Source organism: Idiotropiscis lumnitzeri, chromosome 13 (assembly GCF_059441095.1).
Source record: "Idiotropiscis lumnitzeri isolate Australia: NSW breed Sydney's pygmy pipehorse chromosome 13, RoL_Ilum_1.0, whole genome shotgun sequence".
Classification (NCBI taxonomy): domain Eukaryota; kingdom Metazoa; phylum Chordata; class Actinopteri; order Syngnathiformes; family Syngnathidae; genus Idiotropiscis; species Idiotropiscis lumnitzeri.
In genome coordinates, this window is record NC_142403.1 from 2,210,620 (window position 1) to 2,226,612 (window position 15,993).

The 15,993-nt window shown below is 37.3% G+C and overlaps 2 protein-coding genes across 4 annotated transcripts in view; one reads left to right on the forward strand and one right to left on the reverse strand.

Moving 5' to 3' along the window:
• Positions 1-990: 990 nt before the first annotated feature.
• Positions 991-4,998, forward strand: henmt1 (HEN methyltransferase 1). The gene is made up of 9 exons (XM_088312942.1): positions 991-1,188; positions 1,344-1,456; positions 1,801-1,935; positions 2,070-2,252; positions 3,396-3,579; positions 3,692-3,809; positions 4,075-4,183; positions 4,492-4,649; positions 4,775-4,998. The coding sequence occupies exons 1-9, from the start codon at positions 1,105-1,107 to the stop codon at positions 4,843-4,845; spliced, it is 1,155 nt and encodes a 384-aa protein (XP_088169068.1). The 5' UTR covers positions 991-1,104; the 3' UTR covers positions 4,846-4,998.
• A 2-nt stretch (positions 4,999-5,000) lies between these two features.
• The window catches only part of eeig2b (EEIG family member 2b), a 36,646-nt gene continuing 25,653 nt past the window's right edge, over positions 5,001-15,993 (reverse strand). For all 3 annotated transcript variants that reach the window (XM_088312945.1, XM_088312944.1, XM_088312943.1), the window contains exons 9-11: positions 15,551-15,687; positions 13,529-13,598; positions 5,001-8,874 (exon numbers count right to left, since the gene is read on the reverse strand). In XM_088312945.1, coding sequence (XP_088169071.1) covers positions 8,832-8,874; positions 13,529-13,598; positions 15,551-15,687 — 250 coding nt within the window. In that variant the 3' untranslated portion in view covers positions 5,001-8,831. The remainder of the gene's footprint in view (positions 8,875-13,528; positions 13,599-15,550; positions 15,688-15,993) is intronic.

Genomic DNA, 15,993 nt, shown 5'->3' on the forward strand with positions numbered 1-15,993 from the left:
TTTTTTTTCTTGTGAATCAAAATTTTTTCCATACATAAAATGAGATTTGTAGAGATCTCCTCATTCTTGTATGGAAGAGTGAGACCAAATGTTAAATGATTCCTTGATAATGAGGCGGGAAACAATGCGATTATAGGAGTGATCCAAAGGTGTACATTTCCAGAATAATTGTACAATTGGACAAGCAAAAAACCTCTGGTCAGTGATTTCAATGCCATTGTTACAGATGACAATTGACTTTTTTTCATGTAAAGTGGTTTATTTTGCTAAATAAATTTGAAATTAATTTGGATGATCAGTTTCTTAGAATTGCTTGGAAGTAGGCTGGGTAAATGCATCTGGACAAGCGTTCTACTTTGGTTAAATGATTAAATACAGAATAAATTAATTAAATATTGAAATAATTCTAGAGACATGTTTAGATATAATCATGGGTAATTTGAATAATTAATTACACATTTATTTATTTAATTAATAAATGGTATATGTATTTATTTACTTTTGCCGCTTTCAGTCCTCCATATCGTACAGGCGAAACATATTTTTGTAAGAACAAAACATGCTTTTGTACGCGTTATTTCGCATTGCGTTTATGTAATGGTGACATAACTCTACTCTAAGAGGACCGTCTTTGCCTACTTCTGTTCTTTAATGAATATGCCTGGCAATTAGCTGACGAAAATGGATTGTTGGATGGACTTTTCTTTCTCCCTCGCTCTCCGGCGTCCTCTTTTTATTTATTTTTTTTTTTTTTAATTGTTTTTATTTAACATTCTTCTTACAAAAATAGCATTTTTACAATCAAATGCAAAAGACAAATGAATGACCAAAATATACATCTTAAACAACAACATAAAAAATAGAAAAACATATGACAACATATGATAAATAAATAAATGAATAAAAAAAAAACAAAAACAAAAATACCGGCCGAAAAAATAATACCCCAAATGGAAAAGAGAAGAACCTTTCTGACGCATAAAGACCAAGACAAACAAAAACAGTTGATCTGTAGTGCACATCGCCATCTAGCGTTAGGAGTGCCAATTGAATTTTGTAACTGGGTAAAGTTGGAAGTAAACCTACAAAAACGGCGGAGGCGAAATGAATCCGCTGTTCAAACCGTCGCTTCACAGGCAGAGACATGACTTTGTCGTTGACTTTGTCAGGAGGAATAACCCCAAAAAGGTAAGATTGTATTTTTTGACGAGCTCATCAAGCACCTGTTGGAACTCAGACAGTTCTGGACTGAGACGATGCTCCTTGTTGTAAATTAATTAGCCTACCACGATAACAACATTGTTAGCGAATCTACCGAATCACAAATTTTCTATTTTGAGTAGGTGGTGGACTTGGGCTGCGCTGACTGCAGCCTCCTTCAAAAGCTCAGGTTTCACCGTCAAATTGAATTGTTGGTCGGAGTTGACCTCAATGGCGCCAAGCTGAAAAAAAAAATGTAAGTGTGCTTCCGACATAGACACATTATTTTTCAACCGATTTGCATCGAGGTTTAGAAAGTATGCCCTTGATATGTATTTCGACTCTTGAGAGACAATATATTAAAACAAGCATGATCACTGCACCTAGGTTTGATTCTCACATCAGCTGTGTTGCTTGCTCTCACAAAAAAGAAAATACATCCTCTCACGGCCAATGCTCACCACTCGGCCAATCCCCGTGTGATCACAACTGCATTGAAGAAAATTCAACTTTTGTATTATAAGATAAAATGTCACTAGTCATGCACTCTGAACATTATGATCCAAATTCAAACTTTTTTTTAATAATGGCCTTACACAGGTATGGACTGGCTCCTTTATCTACCGATTATCTGCAGCCAAGTCGTGATCAACTGTGTGTGCAACTATACCAGGGATCTGTCACGCAAAAAGATGCTCGCTTACGAGGATTTGACTTGGTGAGCAGTATTGAGCTGTAAGTTTATCTTTTTACCTTGTTTTCTTTGGGTGGTGGGGCATTGTCATCTGTCAATGTGTGTATTTGTTGATATACATAATCTAACTGCTTTTTTTTAAAATCCCCTCACTCCGCCACTTGGGTGCCTACAGCATTGAGCACCTCCCCCTAGATGATTTGGACCAGTTTTCTGAAGTGGTCTTTGGATACATGGCTCCGCAAACAGTGATCATCAGCACACCAAATTCAGAGTTCAATACGCTTTTTCCTGGAATGTCTGGTTTCAGGCACAGTGACCACAAGTTTGAGTGGAATAGAGTGGAGTTCCAATCCTGGTAGGTGCTTTTTGTTTTTTTCAATTGAAATATATTCATGTCGATTCAAAGTGGACCGCGTGCAGAATGTAAATTAAGATAATTATTATTAAATTATTATATTTTTAACCCAAAATAAGTACTTTGGCATACAGTCAACTTTTCATTTATGTCTGCTTAGAACCTCATTAGGGTGGAGAGCCACCAGCTATGAACAGAAATGTTATTTTAATCAATACATACCTAGACATAAAATAAGACAACGGCTACATTAGCAATTTAGCAGACGCCCTCAGACCGGGACACGGAAACGGCTGACGTCATCATAATGAAGCGGTTCAATGTCAAACATATATTACATATTTATCATTGCGTCAATAATATTTGCCCTATTTTGCACCACTGAGTACTGGGTTTTGAGAGCTACACAATAATAGATCTCAAAATAATGTTTTTAATCGGTCTAGCTTTGCTATGGGACAGTGATTTTAATTACATAAAATCTGACATTGATGTTCAAAGAAAATGTACATCAGAACAGAATGTAAAACATTTTGGTTAAAAAAAATTATTTTCATGTACACAGTTGCAAAAATGAATGCAAAATTGACAAAGTATTTTTTTTAAAAACTTGAGAAAGAACTACCCCCCTGACATAACCCATTTGGTGTCTCTGCATCACTACAGTAATAACTTTTATTGTTTTTAATGCTATAATGGCATTTTCTGTCATGTTTCTAGATGTCACTGTACATTGTGAAGAAAATCGCAAATTAAATCGGAATTGCAATATCGGTCAGAAAAATCACAATACGATTTTTTTTCCTAAAATCGTTCAGCCCTGTAGAAGGGCCAACTGGTTGAAATTTGGTGATATCCAGAGTTTGATTTCCTCTAGCCAGGACAGAATTGGTCTCAAACAGGCTCAACAGTTAATATTTGATGTAATTGTCTTAACCGTGGCGTATATGAAATTAGATCATTTCACCCATCCACTTGTGTTTCCTTTTTCCGTGACGTGTCTATTTGGGTGTGTGTTTACTTGAAGTGGACAACATGTCCTGCTACAAATTGAGACGTCTGCGATCTGTATTTGAAGAAAAATCCTGATTTTGTATAAAGAGTGAATAGGCAATAAGAGCTGAAATCAGTGTTTGTTTTCAGGTCCCTGAATATATGTTCAGAGTTTGGCTATAAAGCAGAGTTCACTGGTGTGGGGCGTGCTCCCCTAGGCCAAGAGGAGAGCATTGGCTTTTGCACCCAGATCGGTGTGTTTCACAGACTCGCGGTGAACACAGATGGCCACATGTTAGATGATAATGAAGAAAATATTTCCCCATACACGCTGGTAAGTAGATTTACAAGGCAGCAATTCAGAGTAGAGTTTAACCATTTTGTTGTTTTAGTTGTAAAACACAATGTGCACATGTGCAACTATTGTAAATGTGATTTCCGAATAGCTTTATACTGCAAATTATCCCAGCCTACGTGACCACAACATCCTGCGGAAGACCCTGGTTAGTGAGTTGCTGTATTGTGCAGAAAAGATGAAAAATGAATGGCTGGAAAAGCTGACAGGTAAGAGTCACTTGAATTAAACAGTGCCAGATTTTAAGTCCCAACCATGAGTTTTTTAATATGATCCTCACACCATTGTTCACAAGTCATTTGCAGCTTGTGGGAGGCAGAACTACTGTATGTATTTGTTTTATGCTACAGTATGTTCTATGAGGCTATAGCAATTGTTCTACTAGGTTTTATTGAATCTTTAATAGACTTGGCCGAGTATATGAACAATTTCTGAATATTTCCTTGATTTATGTAACAATTAATCAAACTCAAGAGAAACCGGAAGGGGTAAATCCAGTGGAAGAGGACAAGCAAGACGGAAGTGTGTATGGCGAGATCTTCTGGACAAATAGTCAAGAGTCGCCGTGCCACACATTACACAGGTGTGTGTATCTTAATTAAAGGGATGAAATTTAGCTTTGATTGGCAGCGTCTGAGGGATATTAATTCAACCAAATCTGCGCATATGAATATATATATATATATATATATATATGTGTGTCTGTATGTATGTGTGCGCGTATGTTTATGTGTATATGTGTGCGTCTAATTGCAACTCAAAATCTTCCTTCTATTATTTTAAAGCTCATCTATTAGATGATGCCACTATTAATGTCAACTGGCATTATACTTTGTTCCTTTTGCTGGTTTTAACCAAAACAAATGTTGCTGCATTTCATCTCTGCCTCAGGCATGTGTCCATTCCCCTGCACTTGCTGTGGAATTGCTGTGCCAAGTTACGTGAGCTGAGTGGAAGTCTGGGAAATCTAAATCAACTAATCATGGATGATCCCCAAATTAAAATGAATCGGCCGCGCTCTGCTGTAATTATCTGCAGTCTGGAACAAGGTACCATTGGCCTCTGTCTACAGCTTTGAATTACAATTAACAGGTCAACCTTTCGAGATGAAGATGATCTTACATATGTAAAGCCAGTGGAACCTGTGGTGGTCACGTTGTGTTTCCAAACCTAGGAGACGAAGATCCGAATGATCTTATGGATAGTGGCTATGCAGAGAGCAGTTACGTGGATGAAGAATTCTGAGAAGATGGGTTGTTAGTGTTCACTCAGTTGGAGAGTAAAACTTTGGTTTCAGCACAAGTGTGGTCATCTACAGTTTTGATTTCAGATAAACTGGAAAAGGAAAATGCACATTTAAAAAGAAGTAAGAAAATAAAATAAAAATTCTGTCGCACATGTGTTTGAGTAACTTGATTTATTTTATTCAACAGTGTATGGTACATTTCATTTAGCACAGTTTAAGGAAACAAAAATTATCTGAAGGGAAACAGGACCACTGGAGTTTAAACAGCGCAGTACATCACTTTACATAAAAATACAAGTCGCACTTTTATATAGACAACAGCTTCACAGAAGAGAGGAAGCAACCATGTTTGTAACAACATGTTTTTTAGCCACATGACTTGACCTGTCACACACAGGTAAAACAAGTACATCATAAACTGTCTCTAAACAGATATATTTGGCAGCACTAAAATCATATTCAATACAATTTTGGGAGTCAAGAACATGTTTCATAAAGAATAAAACATAGCAAAAATGTCACAAACATCAAACTGATATCTTGGCATTTTCAACATGACATTTACATCATGCTGAACACTGAAACAAAAATGCTGATTCAAAAATACTTGATATTGTGCAGTCATCATATATATCTCAACTGACTGATCAATTGAGTCATATTCTGAATAAGAAGGTGCACAAAATCAAATTAAAGAAGATACTTGCAAATAAATATGACAACAGGACTTTAGTGCAAATCATGAACGCTCAATTGATGCACATACTGCAAACACCACACTGGGATGTGACTTCGATGGCAAGTAAGATTGCCTGGAATGGATTTTTTTTTTTCACTAGCTAAATTGGTATTTGTATTAGGTATAGGCTTGATAACATCACTGGTAGCAGGAGCGAGTTCAATGTATATGAGTAATAAACAGCAACAAACTGAACATTTTTCATAATTGACATTAATTTTTGATTCTCTGATTCCCACATCCTTAATTACTGGCACAACACAAATACATTATTCTGCACGTTTCAACAAGTCATGTCATTGATACCTTCGATGCTGTTTGTAGCTAGCAACCTTTCAGAGCTGGGCAGTACGTCCCGTGGGCGGAACGGTCCGGCCCGACCGGACGCCAATTTCTGGGGCGGGGGTTGACAAATAAAAAAAAGAGTTTGATTAACAAAGGCCCTTGTGCGTGTGATGGAACAGTACAAAGACTGCGGCCGGAAGGCGGGCGGACTGTCCGGCAAAAAAGGGTCAAGTGCCCAGCTCTGGCCTTTGCTTAAAGCTGTTACGAAAAAATTCCTAACAGAAAAGCTCACCCTCAGTTACCGTATTTGAAACGTGACAGTGTTTGGTTGATTCTAAATAGACACAACCAAATATTTGATATGTGACTTTTCCCCCCACATCAAATGTGTAAAAACCACATTTTTCTTTGGTCTCTGGCTGCCATCTTTTTGTTCCAAAAATCCCTACATGAGTAACGTTTGGGCCTTTTCAATTGAATTTTGACCAATGAATATATACCACACCATACATTCATTCAATAACATAATGTGTCCTATTTGTGTGTTAGTCATATTGTTGTGGTTCAGTGTTCCACTGCAGTAAACCTATTATACAGTGCATGGACCGTGAAAGTCAGTTTCTGAAATGTAGACTATGTCTTAATTATAATCCCTTATCACCTTTGCAGTTTAGAGCTGTAGATATAAAAACATTAGGCATTTGTATTTGAAACTACTGCACTTTACAAGTGATCACTGCTACTTGTCTGTTGACTTCCGTTTAGGTGTAAAGGGTTAATGCTGACAACAAAACATTTGACATACAGTACAACGAAAATAGGGGTGTCCTGATACATTTTCCACTTCCAATCCAATACAGATATTGCTGCCAGATTAATTCCGATATCCGATATCGTCCGATACAATAGGAACAGGTATTATACGTGATGTAATTGTTTTCTTTTTTTTTTCGTATGAATTGTTAGAAAATACTTTTTACTTACAAGTTGTAAGCGTAGCACTAGCATGCCAGCGGTTAACAATCCTCCACAATAGCAAGAACTCCGGATGATTTTGACAGTTGACACGTTTCTTTGTAAATCTTATTTTAAATGAATCAATATATATCAAAATCAGTCTCCATCCACTCCCTTCTTACACATTAAAAATAAATTTTACAGAAAAAATTATCCACATTTTTCTTAAATGTACCTGTAATCTGAGTACGTTTTTTTTCTGCAACAGTAATGGAACACAGTTACAGATATTTTTTGTATCCTAAATACATAACGGAGGTAGATGTGTCTCCCAAGACTAAAACGTTTTTTTGAGTGTCTCTTGACTAAAACGATCACAAATAGAAAAGACTAAATGTGATGAAAACTTACAAGAATTTTCGTCCAAAAGACTAAGACTAAATCTAAAAAGCCTGCCCAAAACAACACTGTTGTATAGTGAAGGACCCCCAATCAGCAAGACGATCACATCTCGTACCGACACCAGTCCTGCGTAGTCCACCTTACACATGACTTCGGATGTTAAAAGTGCTTGTCAATTTGTACAGTCATCCAATGTCGATTAAGTCTACACTATTTTAATATCCTGCAGCGAAGTTGAACAAGAAAAGGCATGGCTCGTTCGTCCTTACACTCCTTCATCCAAACCCTCGGGAAGCCAGCCGCCTAAAGCCGTCACCCCGAAGACGTGCTGGCTGACCATGGAGGCGAGCCTGCGCTACACATCTCATTCAAGTGAATGACTGCAGTGCATACACGTGTGATGTATTTATTAATTTTTTTAACCATAATCTTCAATACTTTTTTTTAACAAATATGGTGACTCCCAGACTGTCTTCACTAGCTCCTTTAGACGAGTGGTTGTTTTGATTACGTGGGCTATGCATGCTCGCCCTCGACGCTGCTGGATACAAGAACAGGAGTGGATTCTTGAATGGACTGTTTGTCTATGAGTGCTAATATTGGACATTTTGGATGTAGTCCAATAAAATCTGATAGTTTTTTTGGCTGATATCGGAATCCAATCCGATAACGTATATCAGATCGGGACACCCCTAAATGAGAATACTATAACTGGTATCATGGCTCTTGAGTTCTGTAATAAGAATAGTCAAAAAAGTAACACTGGTTTGTTGCTGTTTTGAAGTAAATCCATCAAAGTGCTTGTTTTAGCCACCGACGTGCTCAGTGATTCACAATATCTGCCTCCTCTGGAATGATGTTGGTATGTGCTCTACGATGTACCTCGAAAATGACCATGTTGCTTTGGGGTTTCTATTCTTGCAGCCAAATATATCAAGAGCTGTAGCCAGGGCAAATCTACATATAAAATGTACTCTATCCCAGCGCTGACACAATTACTGTAAATACATTAAAAGATGTCTACTCACACACACACGCACACCTGGTTTAAGTCGGGCACCTGATCTTTATGGCAAAATATTATTCTGTCCTCTTTCAAAGTGTTTGCAACAGCCTCTCAGCAGCTTCAATGCAAAAACATTAAACAAAACGTTAAAGGAAGTAAAAAAAAACAAAACACTTACTCAGTAATTAAAATGAATGGATTGAATGTTATCTTCTGCTTGCACCCTATTCTCTGATCAAGTTTTTTTCCAGTTCACATTGTTCCAAGGAGTTTTGATCAAAATTCACATGATCACTGTGGAAATGTGTGGATCGTATCAACATAGGCAGCCCTTCATACAATAAAAGAGAGAGACCCCAAAAAGATTTTTGACCGATGAATGTGATACCACTGGACATTATTGTATTGTACTACATATTATAGTGTTCAGTTGTAAGTAGGAACATGTGGAGGTGCTATTGTGACGTCTGCCACTCACCGCACACCAAATACAAGACTGCAAATCATTATTATGTGATGTGGCGGAAAGAAGACAAGAAATGGTCACAAGCCTGCTTCCATTTTTTTGGGGAGTGTGGGGAGGGGCACATTACACTTCAGCGCTTGATCACCACTTGCTCGTATGCTCCAGCACCAACTCTGCAATTTTATGAGACAAAATAAAACACATTATACAAAACAATGTGTAATCTTGCTACGTACTTGCATGTTTTGCCTTGTCCATGTATTTTCTTGCCAACATATTCCAAGACAGCATTTTTTAATTGTTCAGCCACGCATAAAAAGCAAAGTTATGATGTCACGTGCCAAATACTCATAGTTCAATTCAAACTTAAGAATAAAATAACTGTAATGGTGACTGAAGTTGATCCTATTCAAGGTTAGCTCATAAATTTCTAACTTTTAATTTAGATTAATAAGCATTGCAGAAGATGATTTTTTTTTTTACATATATATTTAGATATATATACATATATATCTATATATATATATATAATGTATATATATATATATATATATATATATATATATATATATATATAATGTGTATATATATACACACACACACACACATATACATATATATATATATATATATAATGTGTATATATATATATATACAGGGTTCGCGGTTAACCGCTTCCCGATTGCCCGGGGCAAGTGAAATTTGGCCACGGGCAAGGTAAAATTATGGGCAACTTGCCCGACCGGGCAAGCATTTTTTAAAGCAGCCAAATATCTTTAATTTTGACGAAAACGGTGGTGTGATCTGTTTGTGTGCACTGTATGGTGATGGTTTAACCCAGACACCCCCTTATGTTGTGGTATGGTCCATTGGCCTTATCGGGGGCAATGGGCGGGCGCTATTGGGATCAGTTAGTTCAGTGAATGTCAAGTTAAAGTGGACGTCAATAAATCCCGCAGTATTGGAACTCGCTGTAGTAGCATCCTCATTTGAAGTTTGAAAAACACAACAAAAACCTACGATATTTCGGCCGAAAATTGACAGCCGGAAGTTTTCTTACCTTCTGCGCATGTTTACAAGTGGCGACGAGTTCGTTCAAATCCGAACATTTTGGATTCCTCTGACATGACTAAAATAGCTCGAATATTTTGAAGTAGACAATTCAGTTGTGAGTAAGGAAGGGAGTAATATTTGATTATTGGCTGTTAATTCATTAGCTCCATGATGTGACCTGACATAGTGTCAGTGACTGTGTTCTGTTTATGCTATGAAATTTATGGAGGCAGCACCACAGGCACTGGTCTTAAAGGAATACACAAATTTCCCACACTCATAATTTACTCATGTGATTCCTCAATTAATACGCTCTCCTGGATTTAAAATTGATCATCTGGATTGCTGTAATATCATTTTCCCAATTTAACATGCAGATTTGTTAATTATTAAAACTACAATTAACATTTTCAATAACTGCACAGGATGATACATTTGCTGTTGTGAGTAGGGTTTCATGGTTGATGATGAAAACAAGATTAATTTATGCTTATCAGATTATATGTTTATTTACATTTGTGGCGCACATTTTACAACCATAAACATTTTATTCTTAGAGAAAAAAAATTGTCACTTGCCCAAGTCGGGCAAGTAATTTGGTCACTCGGGCAAGGCAAATTTTAGTGGCACTTGCCCTATGGGCAAGCAGATTTTAAAGTTAACCGCGAACCCTGTATATATATATGTATATGTATATATATATATATATATATGTGTATGTATATATATATATATATGTGTGTGTATATGTATATATATCCATATATATATCCATATATATATATATGTATATATACACACATATATATATATACACATATATATATACACACACACATATATATATATATATATATATATATATAATATATCTCCATGGCCCTCTGGCAAAGTCAAACCTCCTTACCTTTAGACCACTTTTCCTTCACCTTTGTAGGATTATGTCATCTGAGATGGAAGAAGTGCTTCCTTTCCAACATACTAAAGGACACCTGTTTCAAATTAATTTGACTCCATTTGGACTCTTGCTTGCAAAATTAGGTGAAGAGTGGAATGAAAAATAGGAGATACGAAAGTTTTTTGAGAAGGATCACTGATGATTCTCTAATAAATTATGGAAAGCTTTTTATCATTTTATTTCGGTGTGTGTTGAAGCCACGCTTTTCCTTTTGATTTGAACGTACACTTCTTGGCCTTATCCAGTGGTGACAAAAATAAAGTTTTATTAGTGAGTGTTATTTTTTGTAACATGAAAAACTTGAGCGTGAAACTCAAGCGTCTTCGTGTAGTCTTCGATGTCCTGTCGCTTTAAATGTTTCTGCCATAAAGAATTAAACAATATCCTTTGGAAAAAGGTTGGTAAGGAGTAACCTTTTCTTAAGGGCGCTTAAAAATTGCATCCACTTTCGCTTAGCATTTGTAGAATTTGATTGTTTATTCCTTATCGTGCTTTAGTGTTAGTATTCCATCTTGACAGTTGTCGTCTTGGTTTGCCATTTTGTACGTACAACTGTGTTTTTTCTACAGGTTTCAAGTTTTCTTTTGTCCATCCATCCATTTTTAAAGCCGCTTCTCCTCACATGGGAGAACTCTCAGAAACATTCTAGATACTTTCTCAGACACATTTGTCTCAGCCATCAGATCGAATCCAAAGGTCAATGGCTTCTTTGAATTTGTATCAGAGTTTCTTGTTATTTGGAGTGGCAAAACATTGACAAGGTTTTTTATTTTTTATTTTCAGTGTTGATTTATTCAATATGATGTCTTGGCACTTTACCAAATTTACAATGATGTAGTTATACAGCACAGGTTTCAATCTCCGGTCCTCAAGGGCCGCTATCCTGCACGTTTAAGATGTTTCCCCCCTCCAACACACCTGATTCAAATGACCAGGATTGCTATCAGGCTCCTGCAGAGCTAGCTGGTGAGCTGATCATTTCCATTCATTTATATATTTATTTTAGTTTGACATTTTTGGATAACAGAATGACAAAATATCAGATTTACAGAAGTAAAATAAAAACCATTAATCCTCGTGTTTGCGTGAGAAGGTTCTGAGGGATTGTCTTCCGGCTGCCGCGGATTTTCACCTGAGATCACTAATTATTGATTTTCGTCTGGCACTTGTGCAAAGGTGTATTCCGTTCCCATGGCGGTCATTTGGGACTCAGAAGTGAAGTTACATACATAGCCATTATTTTAAATCCACTACAGTCTTGCTTTTTTTTGTGCCAGGAGAGGGCACTATAAGTGAGGCTTAAAGAACTGTACCAATCATCAAAGCAATTCATAATGGTGGGCATTCTGTCATTAGTGTTGGAAGGTCACTCAGACCGTCACAGACGGACGCCCATATTATTGATGATTAACAAATGACAGGAAAATTTGAAAATGACGGACTAAGCACTGACGCTGACAGAAACATGCCCCACATCTCTTGTGTGCTGTTTCGCGGGGCTAAATACAAGCAGGGTTGTTTCCATTGACTCTATATGGAAACGCTTTGTGCTGCCTGTTCAGTAGGTGACGCTATGCACCAAAGAGCTGTATATCCGCCAATGAAATACAAGAAGGAGGAGAAGAAAAATACACATTTATCGACAATAGTGTTGTCATGTCATGATCCACACCGCTTATCCTGTATAGGGTTGTGGGAGAGAGCTGGAGCCTATCCCAGCTGACTACGGACGAAAGGCGCTCTACACCCTAAACTGGTTCCCAGCCAGTCACAGGGTTACATAGACACTGTCACTGAGTGGGAACCAAACCCGCACTGTACGCACACAAATCAGGCGAATGTACCACTACACCATCAATGACACTCCCAATAATTTGTAATAATTTGTCCTTTATTAGTCCCACAATGGGGAAATGCGAGATTCGAACCCAGGCCTCCTGGGGAGACTGGGTCCTGAACACGGCGCCTTAGACCACTCGGCCATCCTGGCAGCCAATAGAGTTGTCACGATTTCAGTTTTTTTCACAACCATCAAAATCAATGGAAGTATGCTTTTCCTCTCAACTTTAATGTAATCGAGATTGTATTCAAGTACCAACTAACTAGTTCTCACAGTGGAGGTAAACAAAAAAAAAGTACCGCGCGCAGTCCCGCTGTAATGTTCTTGCACCAGTGCAACGCATTGAGAAGGTTTGTTTAGAGCTCTGTAATGTAATTAAATGAGGCGTGATTTCATAGCCGCTATTGCTTGCATGTTCTTGCTGAGATTGTTCCCTTCCCTTCATTGTAAATAACGCATTTAAATTTGGCCATTAGTGCCTAATGTAATAAATGAGACAAGAATAATGGACATTGCATCACTCAGATGTAGCCATCTTTTGAAATAAGATTTACTGTTTGTACAGAGAATAAAAGAATCAAATCAAACCAATCAATCTAAAAATAGCATTGGCCTCCGTGCTGTACCAAAAAAAAAAAAAAAACAATGGGAGTGGGGGCTTTTGTGAAATAACTATGAACTAGTTCTAAATTTGTGAGCTGAACTTTGAACTAGTTCACATTGAAAAATACAGAACTGGACCTGAGCTAGATTGACCAATCCGGACGGTAATCAGAATTTTGCTCACAGTTAGATGGGATGGCCTCTACGTTACCAATGACCCAAAACATGGATGGAGGGAGGAACTTGAGATTTTATGTTGGTGACAGTTCCCAAACGTCCTTAGACTTTCAGCTGTATTTTTATTTTTAGTTTTTTTTCACACACATAAAGAGTAAACATTAAATGAGCAACCAAAGAATAGTTCATGTCTGACCTGGTCGGAAGATGATGGCTTCCAAGAGCTGTACTTCCTCCAGGGCCAACAAACAGACGTAAACCCTCCTCTGAAAATAGGCAAGGAAAGGCAACTTTATTTGTAATTGCACATTTCATACACAAGGAAACGCAATGTGCTCCACATCACATTTCAAAGCATTTACAAACAACAGTTAAAGACATTTAAAAGCAAAAGTAAAAAATAAATAAATGAAAAGTAGCTTACTAAAAATAGGGTAATGTGTAAGGAACAAGCCTATGGAAAAAATGTATGTATTTAAATGCTTTAAAAGATTGGTCCACAATAGTGTTGCCAAGATTAGTCGAATACTCACAACGACCAAAATCGTTGACAGTTAATCTCATCGTCGACCAGTTATGTATTTATTTATATGGCGCTTTGTTTTTCTCTTGAAACTGCCTTCTTGTCTTGTGCTTCTCCAGCTGGCTTTAATTGAAGCACATGCACAGTGGCGTGAATCGAGGTAATCTGTGCCGTAAACAGAAGCATCGTGGGTAATGCAGTTGCATGGCTGACCCATGTTAGCAATAGAGTCTGAAAGTTAGGGCGCATAACAAAACTAATTCACACTTTGCAAACCTCCCTTTCATGGCAGCACGCCTGTGACAAAAGAGAATCTAAAAAAGGAAGCACGTTGTGGCTGATGCTTGCTTTCATTCATGACTGGAAACCAGCTCAGGTGTGTGTTTGATGTAACGTAATGGCCTTTTCGGTACACTAACAGTGTCAACTATTGATTAGGGAGTCATTAGATTTCAAGGTTCTTTTCCAATGTATTTTTGAACAATTAATTTTTATTACCAAGTGCAACAACCAATATCAGCTCTATTTTGTATTAAAGGATAGATACTAAGGTAAATACAAAAGAAGCAGAAATTAATATGAAAGAGTGTACGTATTACACTTACAAGTATTAACTTACAAAACACTTCAACATGCAGTTTGGTAACCGTTCACCATGACAACAAAATTCTGCCCCACAGATGTGACGTAAACGTAAGTATTCTATACGATGAAAGCACACACTGAAGTGCAGATTACAACAATAATGCGAACAAATCAATAACTTCACCACTTCTTACAATCACTTTGTTTCATGAAACATGATCCAGTATATAAATGTGGACTTCACTTCTTAACCACTCAACTTGTGCACTAGATGGATAAATACATTTGTAAAAATGTACATGTATAAAAATCAAAGTGCACCCTACCTAAGAGAGAATATACACATCCCCTACATCTCCCAAACACATAAAAAACGGCTTGCCAAAGGCTGCACTGCCACGGTCTTATATGCACTGCTGCCTGATGAAACTCGTCGGCGAACAAGAGTGACAGAGAAAGATTCTGGGACACCACTGTGCAACTTGCTGCAGTCAACATTGTTTGGGGGGAAAAAAAAATTCCCAGTGTTTAAAGTAAATACAAGTTTTAAAAATCCATCTATGTGACCTCCTTGGCTCTATGTATGTTCATATGAAACAGTCACTATATGTACAAATTTGTTTTACCGACTACATTTAGCTGTGGTGGCTTTTAATCAGGTCCGTTTTGATGTCCAGAAATGATGATGTATATATAGAAAAAGCTCAAATGAAGTTGTTTTTTCCCCTTTCCAAATTGCAGCCTTTGCCATTTAAATTTTGCATTCAAGTATAATGCAAAGTCTATTTGAATTCTATTCATCCCTACATTCAATCACAGAAAAATGGATAATGTCAAGTTAAATGCTTTGTCATGCAAAGTCACAGCAGTTCAACATCGTCCCAGAACGATTAACTGCACAAAGATATAAAAGTGCAAATTAGAACTATTAAATGCAGCAAATTGTTAATGAATACATAACCAAATCTAAAAAAATGCTGTATACTATTTTCCAAGTGTGAGTTTGTGGTTGCTATGTATTGACACCTTTTGTCCATCCAGATTGTGAGAACGTAACACACAAAATGCAGAGAATATATGAAATACTGTCTGTGCTTGTGTGTGTGTTACCTTCTGCACTAGAGTCTAAAAGGTTGGGTGTGAAGTCTTGGCTTTGGAGGATTTTTTCCACCACGTCGTCAGCATCCACTCGAGTATCGTCCATTCTTTTTAGTTGCGACTCCATGGAGTCCTGCTTCATTGGATGCCTGAGCACAGGATATGTGGAAGTCATTTTGTGCTGCCCCTTAAACACATGAATTCTATTTGAAAGTTGCTTCCACATAAATGGCTATTTTTATTCTTCCAATAAAACATTTCATAAAGCTGTCGAACTATTTTTAGCATGAAATAGTGTTGCTGAGACTGCATGCGATCTTCTCAAATAAATCACATCCAGATAGTAGGCTTTCTTCAATTTATTACAATTGGGCAGCAAAGGGCATTTTGAGGTTGGCAGTATACTCAATCCATCCTTTACCAAAGCCGCTTTGCTGCAAGGCTTATACACTACA